At 36.4% G+C, this 23,810-nt stretch overlaps 1 protein-coding gene across 1 annotated transcript in view; it reads left to right on the plus strand.

Moving 5' to 3' along the window:
- Positions 1–246: 246 nt before the first annotated feature.
- IMPG1 (interphotoreceptor matrix proteoglycan 1) overlaps positions 247–23,810 on the plus strand; it is a 63,147-nt gene continuing 39,583 nt past the window's right edge. The window contains exons 1-6 of the mRNA XM_080583779.1: positions 247–426; positions 12,587–12,820; positions 18,761–18,927; positions 19,139–19,167; positions 21,727–21,794; positions 22,602–22,693. Of these exons, the coding sequence (XP_080439905.1) occupies positions 360–426; positions 12,587–12,820; positions 18,761–18,927; positions 19,139–19,167; positions 21,727–21,794; positions 22,602–22,693 (657 nt within the window). The 5' untranslated portion in view covers positions 247–359. The remainder of the gene's footprint in view (positions 427–12,586; positions 12,821–18,760; positions 18,928–19,138; positions 19,168–21,726; positions 21,795–22,601; positions 22,694–23,810) is intronic.

The following is a 23,810-nucleotide window of genomic DNA, read 5'->3' on the forward strand; positions in this document are numbered from 1 at the left end:
ATTATGTCTGAGCAGCAGATAAAAAGATTATTCCCGAAACAGACACTGCTTTTTTTTAAAACGTCGTCACTCTTGTCTTACCACTCCAGTCCCCCAGGCTAGAAGTGTTTGCATTGGAGGCATTTGTCCAGCTCTTGAATTCTGGCACCTATTCCACTCTTCACCTACTTGCAATTCAAAGCAGCCCACATCTGAGGACAGCTGAAGAAATAACAAAGAAAAAAAAAAAAAAAAAAAAAGAGGGAATATATTTGGAGATTTTAATTGTTAAAAAAAAAGAAAAAAATCTTCTACTTGACCTCAACATTCTTATTTCCTGCATGATTATTCTTGAAAACTGTGAATGATCAATAGACAGCATGCATTTGAAAACTGGATTAATATTTTTGGTCATTTGCCTTGCTCTCCAAGTTCAGGAAAGCAGAGGTAAGTTCATATATAAAAGGATTATATTAATTAACTTTAATAGGTTAAAAAAAAAAAGTGGAAAGATCAGGTCATTTTGTCATTATCGAATTATTTGTTTGGAATTTGGTGTCTTGACAATTCAGATAGAGACAGCACAGTTGGTGAGACAGCTATGAAGTTGGAAATGGAAATGTTGACAATATTTTTCATGTGTGTTCCCTTGGCTTTACATTTTCTATAAGAGATGCATTTTAGTTTCCATTCACCTCCATATGCTCTGTTATGAAAAAAAATATATATATATAACTTCAAAAACAATTATATGAAAGGAACAAAACAGCTGAAAGAACGTCTAAGGAAGTGTTGATATTGTCAAAGATTATCTGCTATCTTTGAAATGAAGAGAAAGTAAAATATATTTTTGTATTTACCAGCTATTACCAGAAACAACTTCAAAAACTTTTAGAAATACAGATTTTGGAGGCATAGAACATACTGCCAAATAAACAAGAAACAGCAATGCTAAGAAGGATTATACACAGAACAGAACGAGCAAGAAAATATAAATATTACAATAGGAAAATGAAAAGGAAATATCTGCTAACATAAGTACATATTTGGAAAAGCTAAAATAGAAAGAAACCACCCTATAATTATAATAGCATGACAAAATATATTCCTTTTGTGATGCATAGTATGATTTTTAAATGCATTCCAATAAACAGGTCTCAATGAAAATAAAATGTAGTAGTAATATGTGAAATTATTTGCAAGTAAACAGAAATACTGACAACTTTGGTGTACTTAGTACAACAGCTAGCTACTGCTCCCTTTAAAAACATCACAAAGTTCACGGCAATTTTAAAGCTTCTTCAACAACAAAAAACAAAAATGGTAGTGTGATTTTTTCCCTGTTTGGTTCCATATGCAATTTAGATGTTTGGGGAAGGTGTTTAATTTGTGGGGAGTTTTCTTATTAACTTTTCTGTCTATGCTTTGATATTTAAAAAAATTAAATTAAAAGCCAACATCACAACTGTTTTATGCTTTGCCCACATGAATGACCTCCTAGTTTCTGTCAACTGCAAGCATATTAATTAAATGCAAAGAATATAAAATAATAAAAGAGAAGTCTTCCCAATGGTATTGAAATAGAGATGGCATGAAACATAGTCTACTGTCAATAAGAATTGGAAAGTTTTATCTCCACATCACTTGTTTTTGAGTCTTGTTCTTCTGTGTACAGATTTTCTTTAAAAAATAGTTCATGTATCTCATTGATATTATGTAAATCTTCTCTTGTGGACAATTACAGTACTGAAAACATGCTTGGAAAAAACTAATGCATTAGCTAACACTAGATTTATATTCTGTTGTTCTTTGATTTTACTTTTTAATTTCATGCAAATAGTCTTATTCAATCATTAATGATAGTTTGGAACTATGGCAAAAATGAGAGAATGAATGATAGTTCATCTCTGACAAGGAAAATAAGGTTTATCAAAATACACTGGTTTTGCACTTTAAATTGCATATTCTCTGATGGAAAAAGATAAATTCCATGTAATTCATGCATGGTTGATGATATCATTACAGTCTATATTTATAGTTATGCAATGAGAAAGTAATAATGTGAAAAGTGGAGTCACAGTTTCACCCACCATAAATTGTGCTTGTATGTTATAATGCATTTCCCATAAAAGATTGTCACAAAATTATAGAAGAGTATCTTGACAGAGGGGAATACAGAACTGTATATTATCCCCCTCAGAGATGCAGTAGAAGACTCAGTACTTGGAAAATCTACCAACATTCAGAAAGCAATGCTGAATAATACACTACATATAGCATCTTGAAATAGGGAGAAAATGATTTAACTGTGAGCTAAAAGACTTTTTTATATCTTGTATTTTTCTCCTTCCAAATATAACAAGCAACTCAGCTGCCATTGTAATATATATCAAAGCTTTTATAGTAGCCTTTTAATATTCTAATTTTTGATGGCTTTCAAGGGAAAAATTGTTTTTTCTATATACGTATGTGAATGATAATTGGAAAAATTTCTTCCCAGCAGTTTTTTAAAATACATTTGGTATGCACAAATACATAACTGCTTTTTATTGTTATATAATTATGCTATATATAGGATTTTTAAACTGTGTTGTTATCTCAAATACACATACAAATCTCAAAGGACTTAATGCTTGTCTTAAGAAATTTCTTCACCAGAACAGGAATGCATTCAGAACTGCTATTTTATGACTGAGAATTAGGGTCAGATAGGTAGAGAAAATATTTTGAAATGTACACATGCTCTCCCAGTAGTCTGAATACTTATATTAATCACTTATTAAAGATCCTAACATAGTTGATTCAAGGCTTTTAGGACTATTCTAGTTTAAAGTACATTTCAACTATGACAAACTAGGAAATAAAAGATTAAGAAATAAAATACTCCAATCTTAAAATAAGAATAAAAAGAATAAAAATATCCAAATCATTTTTTATTTTATTTTTCATTATGAACAAAACTATATGAAACTCAAATTCTTGTTTTACTCACATCTGTGTTTTAGGGTGAAAAATAAGGGGCTTACTCAGAAATGTCCTTCCTAAACCTTATTTTAGGACTGAGACCCATCTCTCAGGCATTTGGAGGCTGTCCAGGAACACCTCCAATCCCACAGATAACAAACAAGAAACTGTAGGGTGCAACATAAAGACTCAGAGATGGAGTGTTTATCTTTGACCATGGCTAGTGCCAAACTCCAGGAAACGATCTCAGGACTTGAACTCAGATCTTTGCCACTGTCCTGACACAAACTGTCTCTAATAAGGGGCAGAGAAAGTGAGGGGGACAAAATCTGAGTGATGGCAAAAAATATATATATACAATCAAAATATTACAGTAATTTTTAACTGCTGAATTGTAAAACATTGAATATTCACACTAACCAGCAAAATACAGACAAGCTTTGAACTCCCCAAACTATACACTGATGCTGAGTATATCCTAACACTTGATACTAAGAATGTAAAGGAGAGAGAGAACATTCAAGAGTTCTTAGTGTTAATTTTTAATCAGCAAGCAAATATACTCTATTTACTCAGTCATTCTTTAGGACACAAAGGCTTTCTGTGTGCTCTACAAAATCATTTTAATTCATTCTGACTTACCACTTCCCTCTCGACTGTTCTAGTTCAACAATAACTGTTGCAGATCTTCATTACTATAATTGTCCTCAAAAAAAGGGTTAAACAAATCTGTGCCAAACAGAGAACAAAGTCAAAGAATATATATCTTCAAAGAAAGAAAAAAACAGAAAGCATTAGCTTTGTGCATTAAGATTATTCTCTACTTTCACCCATAAAAAGGATTACCAAATTAAAGCTAACTGTCCTGGTTGTGCTTATAAACAAATGAAAAGTAAAATATTGTTTGTTTGTTTAAACAAATGCAAAACTGTTAGCTATTTCCTGACTAAGAGACAAACTTGTATAAAAATACTAAAGTATCAACATGGAATCTTAAAGATTAATTCCAGTTCTCATCACATCCATTCCACAGTAATTAGAAAAAAATATGTGACACTATAAGTGACTGAACAATTAGCTGGGAGGAGGTGGGGGGGGGATCTTGGAAAACAATTGTGGACAAGACAAACATTCTTAATAATAAAATACTTTTGCTCTTTACAAACTTTTTAAAAATATATATTATTAAAATATAATATATTTTAATATTATTTTAATAATTTAATTATTTTAATTAATCAACCTGATTTAATTTTTAATTATTTAATTATTTTTAATTATTTGTAAAAATTATTTAATATAATATATTTAATATATTGTAATAATACGAACTTTTTAATATATATTTTTTAATGTAGGTTACAACAAAGTAACTTTACTTGGGGTCTTAACCTGCTAGAAATACAGATTATTGTTTTGGGGATTCTCCATTTCTCAGCTGACTGGGATGTCCTAGTAGCTTCAGCAGTGCACTAGGTGATATGGCCTGTGTTCATCAGATGTAGCAAACCCCGTTTTCTTCCCAGAGGGAAAAATATGTTTTCCCCTTTACTTTTGTACTTCTGTCCTATTCACAGTCCCTTTGGATCTGAAATGAGAGACATTTACTCCTTCCCTATCATTCTTCCATTTTTATCAGAAATTAGGTGCACTTTCCTGCATATTTTGTGCGTTTTGCTCTTAGCAAGCACAACTGCATTTCAAACAATTCCTTCCCTGTAGGAACGTGTGATATTAAACAACACATATCCTAAAAAGAAATATCTGTCTATCTATTTGTCTGTCTATCTTCTTGTATGTCCATATAGATGTAGGTTATAAAAGTGTGGAGAAGGGCCTTGGTACTATACTGGCATTTAGTCACTATCAGCTTCTATTTACTGGACAGACACTTCAGAATAGTATCATATCCGGGAATCACAGAATTAACAATCACCTGGAAGTACCCCAGCACTTGCTACAGAGTAGGCGTTTATATACCCTTACATAATTGTAGCATGCCTTATCATGGTACGCAAGAATACCACCTGTTTTAACCTTGTTACCTGACAGAGCAACATCATCATTCTCACATGACAAAGCATGAGGACCTGAGGTGTAACATAGAAACTGAAGTCCTGACCTGTATGAGGCACTAGTCATAAAACACAACAACTGCAGTTTAGCAAGCTGAGTCTTAAAGCAACTGTCTAATCACACAGGCATCTGCAAGCCAGTTTAGCAAACTGAGTCTTAAAGCAACTGTCTAATCACACAGGCATCTGCAAGTCAGTAGGACCAAGATTCTTTCTAAAAATTAGGAAAATTAGGAGCTTACATAGCTAATTGCACTTAGGCCTCCATGTTTACCTTTTCTGTAGTGAGGTTCTACTTTCTCTAAAATATCTTGTTTGGTGCAGAGCCAAGATCACCTGCTTATTTACCACTCTGAACCTTTACTAGCTTTCTCACATTTTATTCAATTGCATATTAACAGCCTAAGTGATCCTGAACTTAAGTTACCTAAAGTGCCAATTTCAGTAATTATACTCCAAGTATATCTTTCATACATATGAGTCAACACAGAAACTCCAGCAATTCCAGGCAGGAGGTAGTAGCATATTCACATTTTACTTTATGATTTTGTGGTTATGGCACTGCTGGAGACAGTTCTAATGAAGTCCTTTTCCCTCTCTTCTTCCCCATCAAAAGTGGATCAATTGAATCTAGATCAGAAGATGGCCATGCTTAGAGCTAGGAATAGGATTAGATGATCTCCAGATATCCTTCCAACATAAATTGATCTGTGCAGCTTGACACTTAGGCTTCTCTACTATTCATCTTGGAAGATAACTAAATTCAGTATGGTTAAGACCAAGTCACTCTCTGTCAAAATAAGAAGGAATCAATTAACTAGAGACTGTAGATTGTATTGCAAGATGAGTGCCCCTAAACTGTGAGAAAAATTGACTAGTTCCAGTTACAAAAGTTCAAGCAAAGAGATGGCGCAGTGATTTCTGGATCCTGGATGCTGGATCCTGGGTGGCAACTATCCTAATACAGCTACCTCGAAAATTCTGGTCTGCACTGTGATTCTTTGACTCGTGCCATTGTGATTGTTGATATGTTGATAAGTATGGCTATATATCACTGCAATTTGAACTTATGCTTTCTCACTGACTTTCTCAGAGCGTGGCTGTACATCTTGAGTAAGACTGGTTAGAAAATGAATAGCGGAGGTGCTCAAGTGAGTGTTTCATCACTGCAGATTGGATGCATTCCTCCTAGAACTACTCAAACATTTAAAGCATTTTCTTTAATTTTTTGATGCAAACAGTATCAGATCATAGAATAGGATTTCAGGACAAATGCTTTTAAGATGTCCAATGTAATACAAATAGATATATGTTTCATACATCAGCTTTAAAAGCAATCATTCTTCAATGTTGTTTCTAGTCTGAATGTTGGACAGTTACAGGATTCAGATGTTGGCAATGAAACGATAGATGGCATGGTATCTTCTCTATGAATTCCAGCAGCAGTGGCTAGTAGAGCTGAAGAATAATCATAGAACCATAGAATCATAGTGCAGTTTGAGTTGGAAGGGACCTTAAAGATCATCTAGTTCCAACCACCCTGCCATGGGCAGGGATGCTACCCACTAGATCAGGTTGCCCAAAGCCCCATCCAACCTGGCCTTGAACACCTCCAGGGATGGGGCATTCACAGCTTCTGTGGGCAACCTGTGCCAGTGCCTCACCACACTTTGAGTGAAGAATTTCCTCCTAACCTCTAATATTAATCTCCTTTCTTTTAGTTTAAAATCATTCCCTCTTTTCTTATCATTATCTGACTGAGCAAAAAGTTGCTCTCCATTTTTCTATAACCCCCTTTAAGAATTGAAAAGCTGCAATAAGGTCACCCTGGACAGTGAGAGTTCTTCACCAGAATTTACACTTATCTGTCTGAAAGAGAAGGGATATATTTCTACTCTAAATGTGACATAAGGTGTCAAGGAAAACATAAGTTTCTTATGGTGCTCTTTCAGTTAGGAAAGAAATGTGTCAGAATCATGTGTTGACTACAGATTTTTTGTATGTTCAATATTTGTGGTTGGTACTGGCTGCAGCTATGGTGAATGCAAAGTCAGAGCTGCTCAGTATATGACAACTATTCACAAAAGCAGAAGAATCTTCCTGGGGCATACTATATTTTCTATTTTCAACTGTAATAGGTAAATAATTCACCACAGTTCATTTATCATAAATTGTATAGTTAGAATAATTCAATTATGTTACTAAATTATCTGTTTAGAAAGGGAGAAAATATTATGTTGGTCTGTAATAAGACCTAAGTTTGCATTTCATAAAAACAGTGTTTCTAACAACCATGTTCTTAGCCTACTTTCTGAAGTCAGTTGATTTAACAATTGTATTTCTCCATTTGGCATAGAAAACCACACAGATTTCTGTGAGTAGTTAGGAGGAATGGAACAGCTGTGAGGCTATGATGTCTAGTTTAGTTTTCCAATGTTAACTACTTGCAGATATGAATTTTTTCACACTTACTGACATTCCAAAGCACCTTGGTTGATTAAAACTGGTCTTTGGTACCAAAATGTAAATCTAGGTTAAAGGGTTTTGAACAAGAATAATAAACTTCTATTACCTAATTCTATCTGTTGGTTTTGAATGTATCACCTTTTATCACCACTAAAAATAAATAAAAAAAATAAAATAAAAATAAATAAATAAAATTAAACTTTTACTATTGTCATTACTATAACCATATATTTCAAAATAATTTATCACATTCTTCTCCGGATTTACTGCATACTGTTTCACTATAACCAAATATTTAATATTTTTCACAGAAGAAAACCAACATGAATATATCACATAAGGATTCATGGAAGTCTAGCCTTGTTTGAATATGGTGTTAATACGGATACAATCTTTGTCTTCTGTAAAAGTTTAAAGGAGCATTGTCATGCATTCCTACCAAGAAAGAGGATTTATGAAATCCCACCATCTTCCTGAATTCTCAGGAAGGAAAATCCCTTGTTACCGATCCAGATCAAAACAAAAACATAAGCTTTAAAAGGCTGAAAATTACAGAACCTATCTTTTAAATACCTTGATATTTTAGCTCCAAACAAGGAGCCTGGCACTCCTCTTCTGTGTCTTAGTGGGCTTGAGCACAGTTTTTGAACATGTGCAGGTAATGTTTTGTCATGCTGAATGCAAGTGAGAGATACAGGTATCAGATTTATTGTATATTTAGTACAGAGTCCCCACTGCATCGGCAGGGCCTAGCACCTCCTTGACATGTAAGGTAACACTGAATCTAGTATAACACAAGGTACTGGTAGGTACAGTAGAGGTTCTGTAGTGCTGGGTATGTAGACATCAACTTCATGATACTTGTACAGCAAGTTTTCTAGTGGAAATTTTGAGCAACCTGATCTAGTGGGATGTGTCCCTGCCCATGGCAAGGGGGTTGGAATTAGATGGTCTTTGTGGTCCCTTCCAGTGCAAACCATTCTATGATTCTATGACATAGGTCAACTGAACACAGGGTCTTCCAAGCTGGAGGCCTGGCCCTGGCCCTCATAGATCTTTGCCACAGTTGGATACCCAAGCCTAGGTGATGTTACTATTCAGTGACATACCATACCATAGCAACATTATAGTAACATACATAGTAACATTACCATAGGTGATGTTACTATTCAGTGACATTTAACACAAGCCAACATGTCAAATAGGAATCACCTAGCTTATTGTTGCCAATATCAATTCTGAGGAAATAAAATTCAATTTATTTTTAGGATAAATTTCTTAGCCCACTTCCTCTCTTTTAGGAATACACAGGCATTCTCCTCTGGCCAGTATTCAGCTTCTTCTGAGGCTAGGCACCTATGTTAGCTCATTTTCTTTCAGCAGTTCAGTGACTGAGTACAGTAAGCCTGAAGAAGTGAGATGCAAATTGAGCTCCCTCCAGTGCCTCAGCTACCCCAGGTAGACCCTAGATAAGACTCACATCCTTCAGGATGCAATGAATGCTGCCATCAGTTCTTTCACTGTGTGCCTTAACAATAGTTAAAGAATGTATAGGACCCAAAGATAAGTACAAGCAAGACATATAATCTTGTACTCATATGCAGGACCTAGGCTGCATAAAGCCATGCCATACGTTAATCTTTCCCTGCTCATCTAAGCCCCTTCAACCTGTTCAGACCTTTCCCATGCAAATAGGACTCAGGCGATGTGGCATAAAAATAACATTAAAAAGTATATAAGGAGAGAACACACCATAGGCACCCTGTCTGTCACTGTCAAGTGCCATTTGAATTTGGGGTGCTCACTACTCCCATGACAGGAGGAGACTGGCTCTGAGAGAAGAGACCAGGACATTACCACTGTTTGTGCTTTCTGCACTCCATCTGGTGTTTACACTAATCAGCCCTTTCAGAGATCTCAAGATCAACTTCCATGACTAATCATCCTTGCTTTTGTTACTGGTTGAATTATCAATATGGGGGTTGTTTGCCCTGCTGGCCCTGCTATATATTTAATTGGATCACATAAGCACATTTATGGCATCTTTCTTTAATTCATCCTCTTTGATAAGCTTTTCTCTTGTTCTGTTTCAGTAGTTCCACTTAAATAAGCCCTGTCTTTTAATTAATAATTATTTCACTCTGAAGGCAGTATGTCACATTTATCAATCAAGCATTCCTTGGTTTCCTAAGAATATCCTAACTTTTCAGATTTATCAGTTTTATCATACGTCAGACCTTGTGATGATTTTAATGATGAATTATTCAGACTTTAACAGTTTTGTCCTCATATCACCCTGAATTCTGCTGCTAAAACCTTTAGTTACCACATTTTAAATTTTTCTCTTTGGATAGAATGATATCTTAATTTTCAAAGGTCAAGTGAAACTACCCTGCTTAGGCAAGCAGAACAGTGATAACTGGCAACACATAAATATGTGGTCACTTTCTTAGAATGAAAAGCCAAAATAATAAACCTAATTCAAGAATAGGGAGAGAATTCAAGGTCATTACAACAATCATTTGTGAAGAATCTCCTCTCTCAGTCTTATGAATAGTATAATTCTTAATTCAAGTTAATGACTTAGGGGCAAATCCTGGGGAAGAAGCAAATCCTTCAAGAAAGGCCTCTGCTACATGCAAAAGCTATCAAAGAGCTTAATGACAAAATCCTCTGTCCCAGTTGGTCAGAATCCCTGGGCAGCTGGGCTATAGCAGTTAATAGAGCTCGTAACAGGTAATAGACTTACAACCGGCTTCTTTCCATGTAGATTATTGGTATTTTATTTTAGAAGATTTCAGGGGACTACTCTGAGATTTTACTGGCAGTGGATCTTCCTTGGTGGTAAATCTATTACCCTCTCCCCACATATCATTCAAATCATTCAGTGTCCTGAATAATCTAGTGTTTGTCCCCTTGTGATTTCTGGTGGACACAAGACCACATTTTCACAGAGCAAGTTCCTTTTATGCAGTGTTACCTTTATGGTCCATGATCTGATATTAGTGTGGAAAACTAGTTACTGCCAATGCATTCTATAACAAACATTATATCACTACATCATCATTTTCATTTACTTTACAACAGTTAGATAGTTCTACTCATGCCAGCTGCTGCCTCTACCATGTTCTGCAAAACCATAAAAATTGCCTGTTGCTTTCATTGTATAAGCTCCTTTATTTGTAAAATATTCTCTATAATCAAGCACTCAACTTCTTTCCATATCAGAATACCAAATACTTCTTAATATAAATGTCATTATTATGACTTTTACACAGAAAAAATTGAATGTTAATTCTGAAGTTAAATAAGAACTGAGACATATATATATATACACTGACATATATGGTAGAATTTCCTCCATTCTTTACTTGAAGTACTGTTCTTTTTGCAGTTATATGCTTTTCCTTTATTTTTCTCTTATTGATCAGCTGCTAACTTATCTTTAAACATTTAATTAACAAAGTTTCCAATTATCAAGATAATGTGTTTTTACCTTCCTTATTTTTTCTTTATTAGTATAAGTACACAATAATTAACGTGTATTAAATGCAGCATGCTATTTCTTCTTTATCCTGCAAACTCAGTGTTTTACTCTTAATTTTTTTTTTGAATATTACTCTCACTAAAAGTATTTCTTTTGAACCATATTATTTCATTTTATTATCCTTTTACAATTTTTTTAAACCATTCATTAAAACAGCAACTCAGGCACACATATACCATGCCTTTCTTACATTTTCTTCCTTCGAGTTTTCCAATTATCTACAAAATTTACCCTTTCTTTTCTAAAAAGTTATTCCAACAAACCTCATATTCTGGTTACGTTTTACTTTATTTTTCATTGTAGCATATGAAAATGCATAACATCAAATGTATGAAAATGAAACAAAATAGATATTTTCATATGAATTTTAATATCTTTATTAAAATGTATGCAAAATTTTGGGAGATAATCTAAAATACAGTAATGGCTCCTGTTGCATGATCCTGCAAAATGCTGCACTTCATTTTGCTTAAATGTATACCTGTTTTTATTGTTAACATTTTAACATGAAATTTAGCTGCTATGTCACATAACAGAGAATCTCATATATTTAGGAAGTGTGACCAAATGAGTCTTGAGTTTTTGTGTGCAATTTAATATGGGGGTTTCTGTGCTCGATTCTATTTGGAGAACATTTTTCATAAATGAATAGCTGCATACGTAAAACTTGAGCCTAGCTCTTCAATTTCCACTTAGTGATCTCACTTTTTTCTACTGTAGCTCTTCCACTTTTCTGGGAATAATTAAAGATCTATTGAGATACAAAGAGCCAGAGCATTCCTGACACTATCATCCAGTGTCAAAGAAGCATAATTGCAGTCTGTTCTGATTAATACATCTGTTTTGGTGAGGGATGGAAAGAGGAATGCACTGTGGAGTAAAAGAGGAAGACTGGAAACAGCTACTTCTTTCCCCAAAGACAATTAAACTCCTGTTCAGCTTTTGAAAGGATGTGTTTCAGAGTCTAGCTCCCAGGGTGGGTTCAAGACTATGTACCCAATGTGAAGGGAGATGTTACCTGAAGCCCAGAGCAAAGACAAGAACATCTGAAAGGGTACCCATTTAATGTACTACTATTTCTCACATTACATATTTGTTAGTATAGACATCTGTTTATACTGCAAGCTAATACAGATATATTTCACTTTCCACAAGCTCCATAGTTACTTAACAGAGTGCTGTAAACTTCCCTATAGGATTATAGTCTCACAAATGAGATGCTGTAGCACAAACTTCAAACACCTAAGTATCCTTTGTGGATCTAACCCAAAGACACTACTGAAAACAAGACTTAGGGCTTCTGAAACCTTTACCCTGTGTGAACTGACAGTCACATGATGAGTTATAAGGAATTAGTTACCAGTTTTTTGAGTCCTGGTTGCCCAGCATGATTGAAGGACATTTCTCCTCAAGACATTAATTCATTCTGTACATTGAAAACACCATTACAGTTAAACACAAAGAGCTCTTAGATTCACAAGTATTTTCCAGTCATGATCTTGCATACTGCCTATGCAATGTATCTTTATGTATGTTTACCTTTTATCTTTTCCAGAAAGCCCTAGTAAAATAAATCGTGGTGAAGCCAAACATCTAGCAGATGCCTCAGGGTCAGACAAAACAGAAAGAACAACAAAGAGGTCCAGAGTGTCAACCATAAGGCGGATATTTGACATGGCAAAACACCGAACAAAGAGGTCATCCTTTTTGTCAACTGGTGTGAAAGTTTGCCCACAAGAATCAGTGAAGCAGATTTTAGCCAGTCACCAAGCTTATTATAGATTAAGAGGTAAGATAATGATTGTAGCCTCTGATTCTTCCCTGAAAGTATTGACAAAATCTAGTAATTTTTCAGAATCTTGTTTTTTAGCTCTAGAAAATGTATCTGATATTTACTTTATGATTAAATATTACATGCAAATCAGCACAGCTCAAGACAGGCAATTACCAGAACAGAATAAAACAATGCACTCAAAAGACTAATGATATCAATGTAATTGTATATTTTTCTAGCATGGCAGAACTTGAAGACCAAATTATGCTTGCACTACTGTGTAAAGATGTACTGCTTTTCTCAAAAGTGTAGTAGTTACTATCTTTGCTACTCAGAATTAATCCCACCCATTCAAGGCATTTAAAGAAACTATTCATCTGCCGTGTCATGAATACATTGGTGTATCTGTAGTTGTATTAAGTCTATGGCAGTGTTGGTACAACACAAGCACTAATATAATTGCAGCAGCACCTGCCAAGACCTTAGTCTTATTTTTTAAAATCTATAATGTTTTTTTCTGTTCTTTCCCAAATCCCTCTCTCCCTCCCTCTCTTTCTTTTACTCCCTTGACTGTAGAGAGCTTATAGAGTTACCACTCTAATTTTAGGTCCCTATAGAGAATAGTGCAAACAGTTTTTGATATTTCCTATCTTCCTCTCTCTCTCTTTTCCCCATTCAGTGACTGTTCCAATTTGTATTTTTTTAAAAAATCATATTTTGGAGATGCAACTAGATAGACCAAATATAACTCTAAAACATAGTCAGCACTTCAGGGATGCAAGTATTTAAGGCAACTTCTATTCTCGTAAATCATCTTCATTTATGTATCTGTTCCTCTGTATAGGTCTCCAACCATTCACATACATGTATTCTAACCTGGTTGCTCACCAGCTCCCTTTCAGTGAACCAGCCCATTCCCTCTGAAATGAAATCTGGATGTACGGCTGCAAAAATTTTACTCCTGTAGCCACTTCCCACAGGCAGAATGGACTAGCCACATCAATATCTATAGTCATTCTTATGGATACAAACATGTTTGGAATCTATTGTAGGACTGAATTCTGCACCATTGGGCACTGGAGAAAACTCTGAAACCTATCTCAAAGAGGCTGATCCAAAAAGCCTTTCTTAAACATGAATTAATCCTGAAAATCCTCAGAACTCACTGGTTATGTCCCTGATTGGTCTTAAAACAAGGTCTCCTAGGACAGGCAGCTACCATTAACCTGAATTTAACGAATGGCAACTGTGACATTTTCCTTTAAAACTGATGAGCATGCTACTAACATCTTTTTGGAGAGCAGCACATCACTTCAGAGTGGGAGATTGGGCTTTGTAAGCCTTGTAGTGCAAGCATGCTTAAACTTACACCTCCTCTTTCCTGGCAGAACGTTATACACTCACAAACTCTTCTGAGTAGTTGTCACACGGTTCTTCTGGAGTACAGCTGAATCTGAAGTTCTTCCCCAAAAGTACACAAGCGAGCAGATGACTGCAGCTAAATAATTGGTACACTCATTCAGAAAAATTGTTTCTGTTCACTTGAATAGTTGCACATTTTGCATTACAATGTTCCTGGCTAAAACCTCAAAAAACTTTCCTTCAAGGAAAAGATCAAAACTCATGACTTCTGTCCTCCCAGCTGAGCATGCAAATGTACCTGATAAAAGTGATAAATGAAAAAGAAAAAAAAAATCAGAAGTGAAAACTTTGTGATTCTAGCATTATTCCTGAAGTTACACCTAGTAACCACAGTACAAACCTTCATGGAAAGGTCATTTGGTAGCCATGCTGGAGTCCTTCAGCCTTCAATAGACAGCCTAAGAGTGGGACAATCTTATCTTCATTTTGTTTTGTAGACATACCTTCAGGTCCATTGTTTTTCTTACCTAAAGTTTAGAAGACCACTTCCACCCTGTCCTGGTTCCAGTTAGGACAGAGTTAAGTAGCTCATAGTAGCTGGTAGGGTGCTATGTTTTGGATTAGGATGAGAAGAGCGCTGATAACATGCTGATGTTTTAATTGTTGCAGAGCAGTGTTTACACCAGGCCAAGGACATTTCGGCTTCTCGCTCTGTCCTGCCAGCGAGCAGGCTGGGGGTGCAGCAGGAGCTGGGAGGGGACAGACCCAGGACAGCTGACCCAAACTGGCCAAAGGGGTATTCCATACCATCTGACGTCATGCTAAACAATATATAGGGGTGGCTGGCCGGGGTGGGGGGGCCGGCTGCTCGGGGATAGGCTGGGCATCGGTCAGCGGGTGGTGAGCAATTGCATTGTGCATCACCTGTTTCTTACACATTATTATTGTTAATACTATTACCATTATCACTATTATTATTATTATTGTTATTATTATTTTCCTGTCTTAATAAACTGTCTTTATCTCAACTCACAGGCTTCACTTTCCCGTTTCTCTCCCCCATCCCAGAGAGGGAGGGGGGAGGGTGAGCGAACGGCTGTGTGGTGTTTAGCTGCCAGCCGGGTTAAACCACAACACACCCCTCTAAGTCCCATGAAATATTTAGAAGTGTGAAAGCACTGTGGATCATATCTGTCCTCTAGAGAATTTTACCGCTTCCTTAGGAAAATTACTATTTATTTTTTTTGAATATTCTAATTAATTCACACTAAAACACCATCAGGAATGAACACATAATACAAAACTGCTCAGATATATGTGCTCAGAGAGTTACTAATGAAAAACCTTCATCAGGTTGAAGACGGTCCTTCATGTGGGGCAAACTGAGAACATGCATAGAATCAGTTATGACGCCTGGCCACATGTCATGTTTATATAAACCCTGAAAACTGGATTTTCATCAGATATTATATCTTTATTCAGCAGTTGCTACACAGAAAAACAAGATGCCAGAGAGATGTGAGAAAAAAAAAAAAAAAGATAGAAAGAATCTCTAACTGCTAGCTCATAATGACAATCTTTTCAAAAGACAGCCTGTTGCTTTTTAATAATCTGGCCACCTCTGCTCCACATACAGCTGCTCTACAGGGAGGGCAGGTGGTTGCTGAGTTATTATTATAGTGCTCTAACACAGCTATGTGAGTACATCCCTACAGCAAGTTTTGAGAATACCCATTTCTAGGACTGATTACACTAATTGCAGAGACACTGGTATTTTAGATAATGCAGATAATTATCTCACCATAAGTCAAAGCATGTATCGAGTATTGAAAATAAATGTCCCATCTCACAGTAATGAACTCTGCAAAGTGAAGTGCTAAAGGCAACAGTTTTTAAATTGCCACCAAGGCTTTATTAAAATGTTTTTTCTACTTTGCTTGAAATTCTCCTTCTCTAAAAGCATTTAACTTTAAACAACATTTTGAAGAAGCCTGTTCCTTCATCTCGAGTGAGTGAACATTATCCTTTTATAAAGCTGAAAATACAGCTGCCTTTGATGACGAAGCATACCAGAGGAATCACCAAGTAGCAACAGAGGCAGTCACCCACTAATGGGGCATAGAACAATAGCTCCAATAAACTGGACTGATGCTGCTCAAAGCACATTGGTTCTAGCCGCCACCAAGCCATGTTGGTTATCTTCTACAACTGCATTCACAGGCCCCACAGGGGTCAACCTGCAGAAGTGGTCATTTCTGCAAGTGAGCAAGGATGTCCACACAGAACAGCACATCTTGGCCAGGTCTGTGCTAGCCTGAGCTAATCTAGCTATCTCTTTGCACCACTCAGTGGTTTTAAACATGGCCCAGGTACAGACAGGAGACATTCAAGGCTTAGTTGGAGGCTGTGCAAAGTTAGTGAAGTGAAATCCAAGCATTATGGGTGTATGGATTGTCTGGTGTCTGAACAGAGATACAAAGACTTGCATAGTTAGTCAGGTAGGCAGTAGGTGCGTGGGGGAGAGATCAGTTTATCTTCCAGAATTGTCTGAAATTAGAAATGGTTTCAACTTAAAACAAAGAAGAGACGTCAACAAAATGCTAGTAAAAGTGCACTCAGAAGTGTAGGCCCTGATTGCTAGAAAATAGTTCAAAAAAACAAGGCCAAGCCCTAATATGCATTCTGGGTTTCTATCATGCTACAGCTCAACTTTACAGCTTTCTTGCATAAGCAGTGAGCCAATGCAATTACATACAAGTACTAATCTCCACTATTACATATTCTATATACTGTCATGTACTTAAATCAGTTAGTATCCAGTAAATGAATGTCCTTTACAGCCATTCCTGAATAACATCTCTTCGAATTCTCCACCGCTGTCATATTTTCATTGTGTTCACTTTCATTTCCCTAAATAATACAGAACACTACTGTTCTCTCCGCAGCCACAGTCCCTGTTAATCTTGTCTAATGTAGCTTGGCATTTAACTGGGTGATTCATCTCCATGGAGGAGATTTTTAATATTGAATACATGAGTGTGTACAGTTGTCTAGAAAGGAAGAAAATGGTGTTCTTTCCAAAGGAATGTTACCCATACTAAGTCATTCAATTTTTCAAGAGGTGCTTAAAGAAACATAAAAGCCTGTATATGCTACAGGAAGTCCTTAAGACTTTGAGAAGTCTAAAAGCATTGCAAATTTAGAATGTAAGAAAATCAATTTAGCCTGCTGCATTTAAAAATATATATTTTCCATTGAAGATGGGCCAGAAGGAGGACCCAGGGAACTACATGACTGTCAGTCTGACCTCAGTGCCAGGGAAGGTTATGGAGTATATCATCCTGAGTGCCATTACATGGCTCATGCAGGACAACCCAGTCAGCATGGGTTTATGAAAGGCAGGTCCTGCTTGATGAACTTGATCTCCTTCCATGACAAGGTGCCCCCCTACTTAGTGGAAGAGGGAAAGGCTGTGAATGTTACCTACCTAGACTTCAGTAAAGCTTTTGACACCATTTCCCACAGCATTCTCCTGGAGAAACTGGCTGCCTATGGCTTGGATGGGCATACACTTTGCTGGGTAAAAAACTGGCTGGGTGGCTAGGCCCAAAGTGTTGTGGTGAACAGAGTTAAATCCAGCTGGAGGCTGGTAACAAGTTGTATCCCCCAGGGCTCAGTATTGGTTATTTAGCCAGGATGTGGTGGTTTTACTTTGCTAGGAAGCTGAACACCACCACAACAGCTCTCTCACTCCCCCTACTCAGAAGAAAAGGAGGCTCAGGGAAGACCTTATCACTCTCTACAGCTATGAGGCTGTAGCAGGGTAGGTGGGCAGTCTCTTCTCCCAAGGAACGAGCAATAGGACAAGAGGAAATGACCCCAAGTTGCACCAGGGAAGGTTTAGATCTGGTATTAGGAAAAATTTCTTCACTGAAGGGGTTGTGAGGCACAGGAAAAGGCTTCCCATGGAAGTTGTTGAGTCACCATCCCTGGAGGTATTCAAAAAACATGTAGATGTGGTGCTTCAGGACATGGTTTAGTGGTAGACTTGGCAGTGCTAGGTTAACAGTTGGACTTGATGATCTTAGAGGTCTTTTCCAACCTAAATGATTACATGAATATCGAAATCTTACATATGTTCTACTTAGCTTATTCTATGCCCAGTTAACCACTCTGATGTACAAAACTTGTATATACAGTTAAAATTTTGATTATTCAATTATGAAGACTGCTAGATTTTTTTTTAATCTACTTCCTTGTTTGCTGTCACTGGAACATCCACTGTATGTATTTTTGAAGTGAACAAAGTGTGCTTTGTGTTTGCCCTTTCTTCATGCTGATGATGTTAGACCAAGTTAATCTGTTTTTTAAAGTGAGGGAAATTACAGTCCTTAACTCAGAAAAAAATAATCCTTTGGCATTAAGGCAAATGACTGTCAACTCAAAAATACTTAAAAGACCTAGAAATACCCAGAAGATGGATTTATTTACTAAGTACAGTAAAATGTGTAAATCCCAAATCTCTTTAAAAAGGCTTTCAACTTTATTTTTTGGTACAAAGCATCCATCCCTAGCCCCTTTCTTCTTACTCAGTCTGCCAGGAAGCTGTGTGGGAAGCCTTTCGTATTTTTCTGGATCGGATTCCTGATACTTCTGAATATCAGAACTGGGTTACTGCCTGCCAGAGGGAAACCTTCTGCATATTTGACATTGGCAAAAACTTCAGCAATTCCCAAGAGCACCTGGAAATAATCCAACGGGTAAGGATTACTGACATTTATTTAGAAACTGAGGGAGACTTCCAAGTCGCTTCCCCATCTGCTTATATAAGGGCAAAATATTGCTCAGGAAGAGGAGGGGGCATGTGCTAGAAGAAAAATGTAAAAAAGTAAACAAAAGAGCTAACAGGCTTCTGCTCAATGGTTGGACACATCCACTAGTAAAATGCTGTTTTTCTTAATCTTTTCGCAGCGAGTAAAACATAGAACCTTCCAGGAAAGGTAAGTAGCACAAGTAGAACCTCATCACTTGATGTTACTGACTTTTATGAAAAAGATATGTGTAGATGTGTGTGGATATAACCATATATATGGATAGCACTGTGGTGTATTTGGTGTGTGCTGTGAGAGATGTGTATGCTGTATGTATTATAGTTCACAGTAATTGAATCACAAATAATTAAGGCAGGCAAATATCTGAGTTGCCTGTTTACTTGGAGACAACACAGGATGTCTTCTTAGACTAATGTAAGCACGAATCCCTCGCAGAGCTATGGCCTTACATTAGACTAACGTAAATGGAGAAAGTGACAAAAGATTACATGCAATTCCTGTAATTTTCGAAAGGAAAATCAGAGAGCTGAAAAAAGTTTATCTGAGAGGCTACTTCAGAAATAATATGAAAATGCTATGCCTTCACTTTAGCTTTCCCCTGTATTTTTACATGTCATGCTCTCGTAAACTAATGTGATGGTTTATTCTGAAAAAACTCTCTTGGAAATGAATTATGCTTCTGATAGCACTCAGAAGTCTGAGAATGGCAAGATTAAAGTTACAATATTGAACTCTCTACATATAAATACTATAGCACATCCAAACAGATCATTGTCGACAGTTTATCTGATTTATGCATTATTTTCCTTTCAAATATTCTTAGATTATCAGATGTAGCAAATAATATTCTCTATTCATATGTTATAGTGTCTCATGATCACAGAGGTCTTCTATATCTTTCTTGATTATGACATGGGAGCTTTGAGTATTCTTCTTTCTAATAAATGTATTTTTAATAATGTAGGGCCCAATTAAACTCCCTTGAAAGTCCAAAGGGAGGTCTTCTCACTCAATCTAGTGCAAACAGCAGCAGCAAGGCAATAAGTGACTGATTTCAGAGTCCTTATGCTCTATGTAAACAGTGCGGTTTTCTCTAGGCACGATTCAGAAGATGAGGTAAATTCTATGAAATTAATAATATTTTAGTTGGAAATACAGGCAGTTGTGCTTATGAGTTTTTGGATTTCCATCTTTACTACTACGTGGTTTGGGGAAATGTTCTGTATCTTCTGTAAGTTATCATTTAGAGATATTATTTGATTTTGTGAAAACATTACAAATAGAAATTTAGTTCTCGCTGCATAAGATATCTAAGTAATGTGTAAGTCAGGAGTTTCCATACTCTTTATTTATGCTACTAAACAGCCAGTCTGGTCCTGTGTAGGAATGCAGCCCAGCCATCTTTTCTGTTCACACTACAAGTTTTAAATTGTCTCAGTTAACATGAGACACACATTTGTAGTGCCCTTAGGTCTTTCACTCATACCAGTTTTCACAAACACCCCACCTGCATGCACTGTCTTAATAATAGATATTTCTATAAAAATGTGCCTCATTAATTTCTATGACGGGGCTTCTTTTTTTCTCCCCACTCTACTTACAACCCAAAACAACTGAAATTATTCACATCAACTTTTAGGAAAGAAAAATCTCAATATATGACATAAAAGATTCTTATCTAAGAATCTAAATGTTTCCAAAAGCTACAATTAATATTTTTTTTTTAAGTAGAAATTATTCTATAGCCTTAACCGCAGGAATCCTTACATATCTACTATATAGTGTACTTTTTGTACGTGTGTATACACAACACTTCTGCTTACCAGGCAAGCTAACAGACTCAGTTCCAAAACTTTTTCATCAGCATATAACTGTAAAATGACAGAAACAATAAATAATGACACTAACATTACAAAAATGAATCCTGTCACACTTGTTATCCTGTTACCTGCCATATACTTGAAGTTTCAGCTATCTGCCTGGGGACCATGGGAGGCATTAACCCATGAATATTACATCCAGATCAAAATCTAAAGGTTCCTACTATCATCATAATATTGTCCCAGGAATCTGATTTGAAGCTGTCTTTAGACTGACGATATTCTAGTGCAGGCTGACAACTGAACAAAAAGTCCTCCCATCCTCTCCTCATACCAAAGCATGAAATGCCCTTGAAACCATGAAATGTCCATTGACTATAAAATTAGAAGCCCAAAACACTCATCGACCTATCCCAATAGGATGAGATATAGCAAAGGAGATAATCAGTTGGTTTAAACAATTTATAAGGTCTTGTTCTCATTACTGTCAGTGGTCAACTATTTATAGACTTTGAAAAGAGAAAAAGAAGATTCTGCGCACTGCGCTTATCTCTGTGACTCCATCCTTCTGACTGTTCAAAGAAAATCACTCATGAAACCTCATGAGAAGAATTGCAACAGGACTGTGTGGAGGAATATATCTGATCACTATTTTTATTCATTTTAAGAACAAATACCATATTGAAGAAGAGTGCAGGAAGCAAGTATTTCCATAAACTGCTGAATATAAAACAGAATCTAATGGTCCATTGCCCTGTCTAATCAGCTTATGAAATATTTCACTACAAATAATTTCTTTCATTTAATTATATTTAATGTAGGTGCCATTTCTACATTTTGTTACACCTTCATCATTGTCAGTACAGCATGCTGATCACTAAATCACTCATTTCTATTTGATTGATAGGAAAGATGAAATATCCACAGAAAAAACAGGTGGCAAAAAGCTGGAAGACATTCCTTCTGTTTCTACAGGTAAAGTCAAATCTGCTTGCTGTGTAGCTGCCCATTAAATAGAATTGCTAAAATCAGTAACTCGGATCTTAGAAGTCTGTAATAGAATGAATGCAGTAGAAGTATGACAAGTTCAGTCAAGCACAATAAAAATGGTCTAGCAAAATATTCTATAAGAAGCATTTTTTGATTTCTCTACAGCATTTCTTCTATGATTCTATTCTATGATTCTATTCAAGTGTAGCATTTCAGGTTTTTTTCAGTCTTTAATGCATCTTATAAACTATGTTTTCACAGTTTCACGTGTAGTGAGTAGAGCTAATTTTACTTCAGTTATGAAATAACATTTATAGATGCTGCATTTTGTTAACCAAAATAAGCAAATGGATGAAAACAAGCAATTACTTTAGCCAGAAAGCCACAGTGATGCAAAGACATTAATTTGAGTAATTGATCCATTTAGACCTACTAACACTGTTGTATGCCAGAGTTCTTTAAAAAAAAGATAGAAATTTATTCCATGATAATAATCTGTAAATATGAGCAGTTTGATTCAAGGAGGAGACATCCTGCATACATATTTTTAAGAGGGCCGAATATGACAGAATCTTACTGATAGCACCTACTAGTGTGGTAGCTTTGCCTCCAGCTGGAAAACTTTGTCAAAGATTCTTATTACTTTAAATTGAGACCTAAGAAAAAGTGGCCATCACAGAGACAAAGATCTCTCAGGGAGCTGACAACTGGCCTACACAGAAAAGGGAAGATTTTTGTCCATCTTTGATGTGCAAACCTGTTCTCACGTGATTTTATTTGAATCCCTGCCAGGTCCCCCTGCCTCATCCCTCCCTCCATATGCACTGATACCTAACGGCACGCTGCTCAATGAAATTGTCAATGACACGAAGACTCCTGTGAAGGTGAGGATGGCCTGTTTTTCTATCCCTCCATTTGACTCACCTCTTGTTTTTGAACTCAGCTAGCAGAAAAAAGGAGGGGCAGAAACACAGGGGAAAACTTTTAAATGTTTAATGTTTATAAACCTTTAATTCTCCCCTTTGTTACTGCTAGCAGGGCTGAAGGGTTTTATCTGCATCTGTTCTATAGCATGAATGATGGTTCTTGCATACACAGTAGAAAGTATAAAAATATTGCAATCACTTTTTAAATAGTCTTTTTTTTTTCTTTTTTTTTTTTTTCTGTTAATCGGGAGCCTGTTGCTTTTTTTACGCCATTTTGCAAATTGCTTTTCATTGAAAACCTTCCAGAAGCCCTCTGGAGGCAGACTGAGACCTGTCCAGGGCCCTGGGTGGGTCACACCTCTGCAGAGCTCCAGGCAGGAACCCTTGTCTTGAATTTCTCTTCTGCTTTGCTCTAAGATTTCGTTCTCTTTCTAAAGGGTTTACCCTTCTAGAGTAACTCTTTGGAAAGACTCTCCAGGTTTTTTGTTGTCTGCGTGCCCTCGGCATAAACAGAGGCTCATGACACCTCCTCCCCACTTGTGTGAACTCAGGGTCTCAGCATCACCACCAAGAATTTTAGAGTGATAATGCTGGCCAAAACCTCACCCACCGCACCACAGGAAAATGCTGCCTTTCACCATCCCACCTCAGCAAGCTTCTCAGCTCTGGAACAGGAATTGCACCAGGATAATCCTTGATAAACAGTATTTTTACGGTCTGAAATTATTACATCCTCAGGATCCAGAGAAACAAAATCATCTTAAAAGTCTCAACTACCTACCTGTATCTCAAGCCATCTAGAAAGCACATATGCCTTGATCTTGTATTTATATTGTATAATGTTACAGAACAGCCATAGAACCTTTAAGGTTGGAAAAGACCTCCAAGATCATCTGATCCAACCATCCCCCTACCACCAGTAACACCCACTAAACCATATTTTTATGTACAGCGCAAAATATATTTTCTTTCGAAACAGAGGCATCACATGTCATGACTTAGCAGAGATGAGTTATGCAGAGCTGAGTTATGCAGAACTAATGGGGGCAGAATACATTCTTTCCTCTTTCACTTA

Source organism: Anser brachyrhynchus (genome assembly GCF_964034855.1).
Source record: "Anser brachyrhynchus genome assembly, chromosome: 3".
NCBI lineage: Eukaryota > Metazoa > Chordata > Aves > Anseriformes > Anatidae > Anser > Anser brachyrhynchus.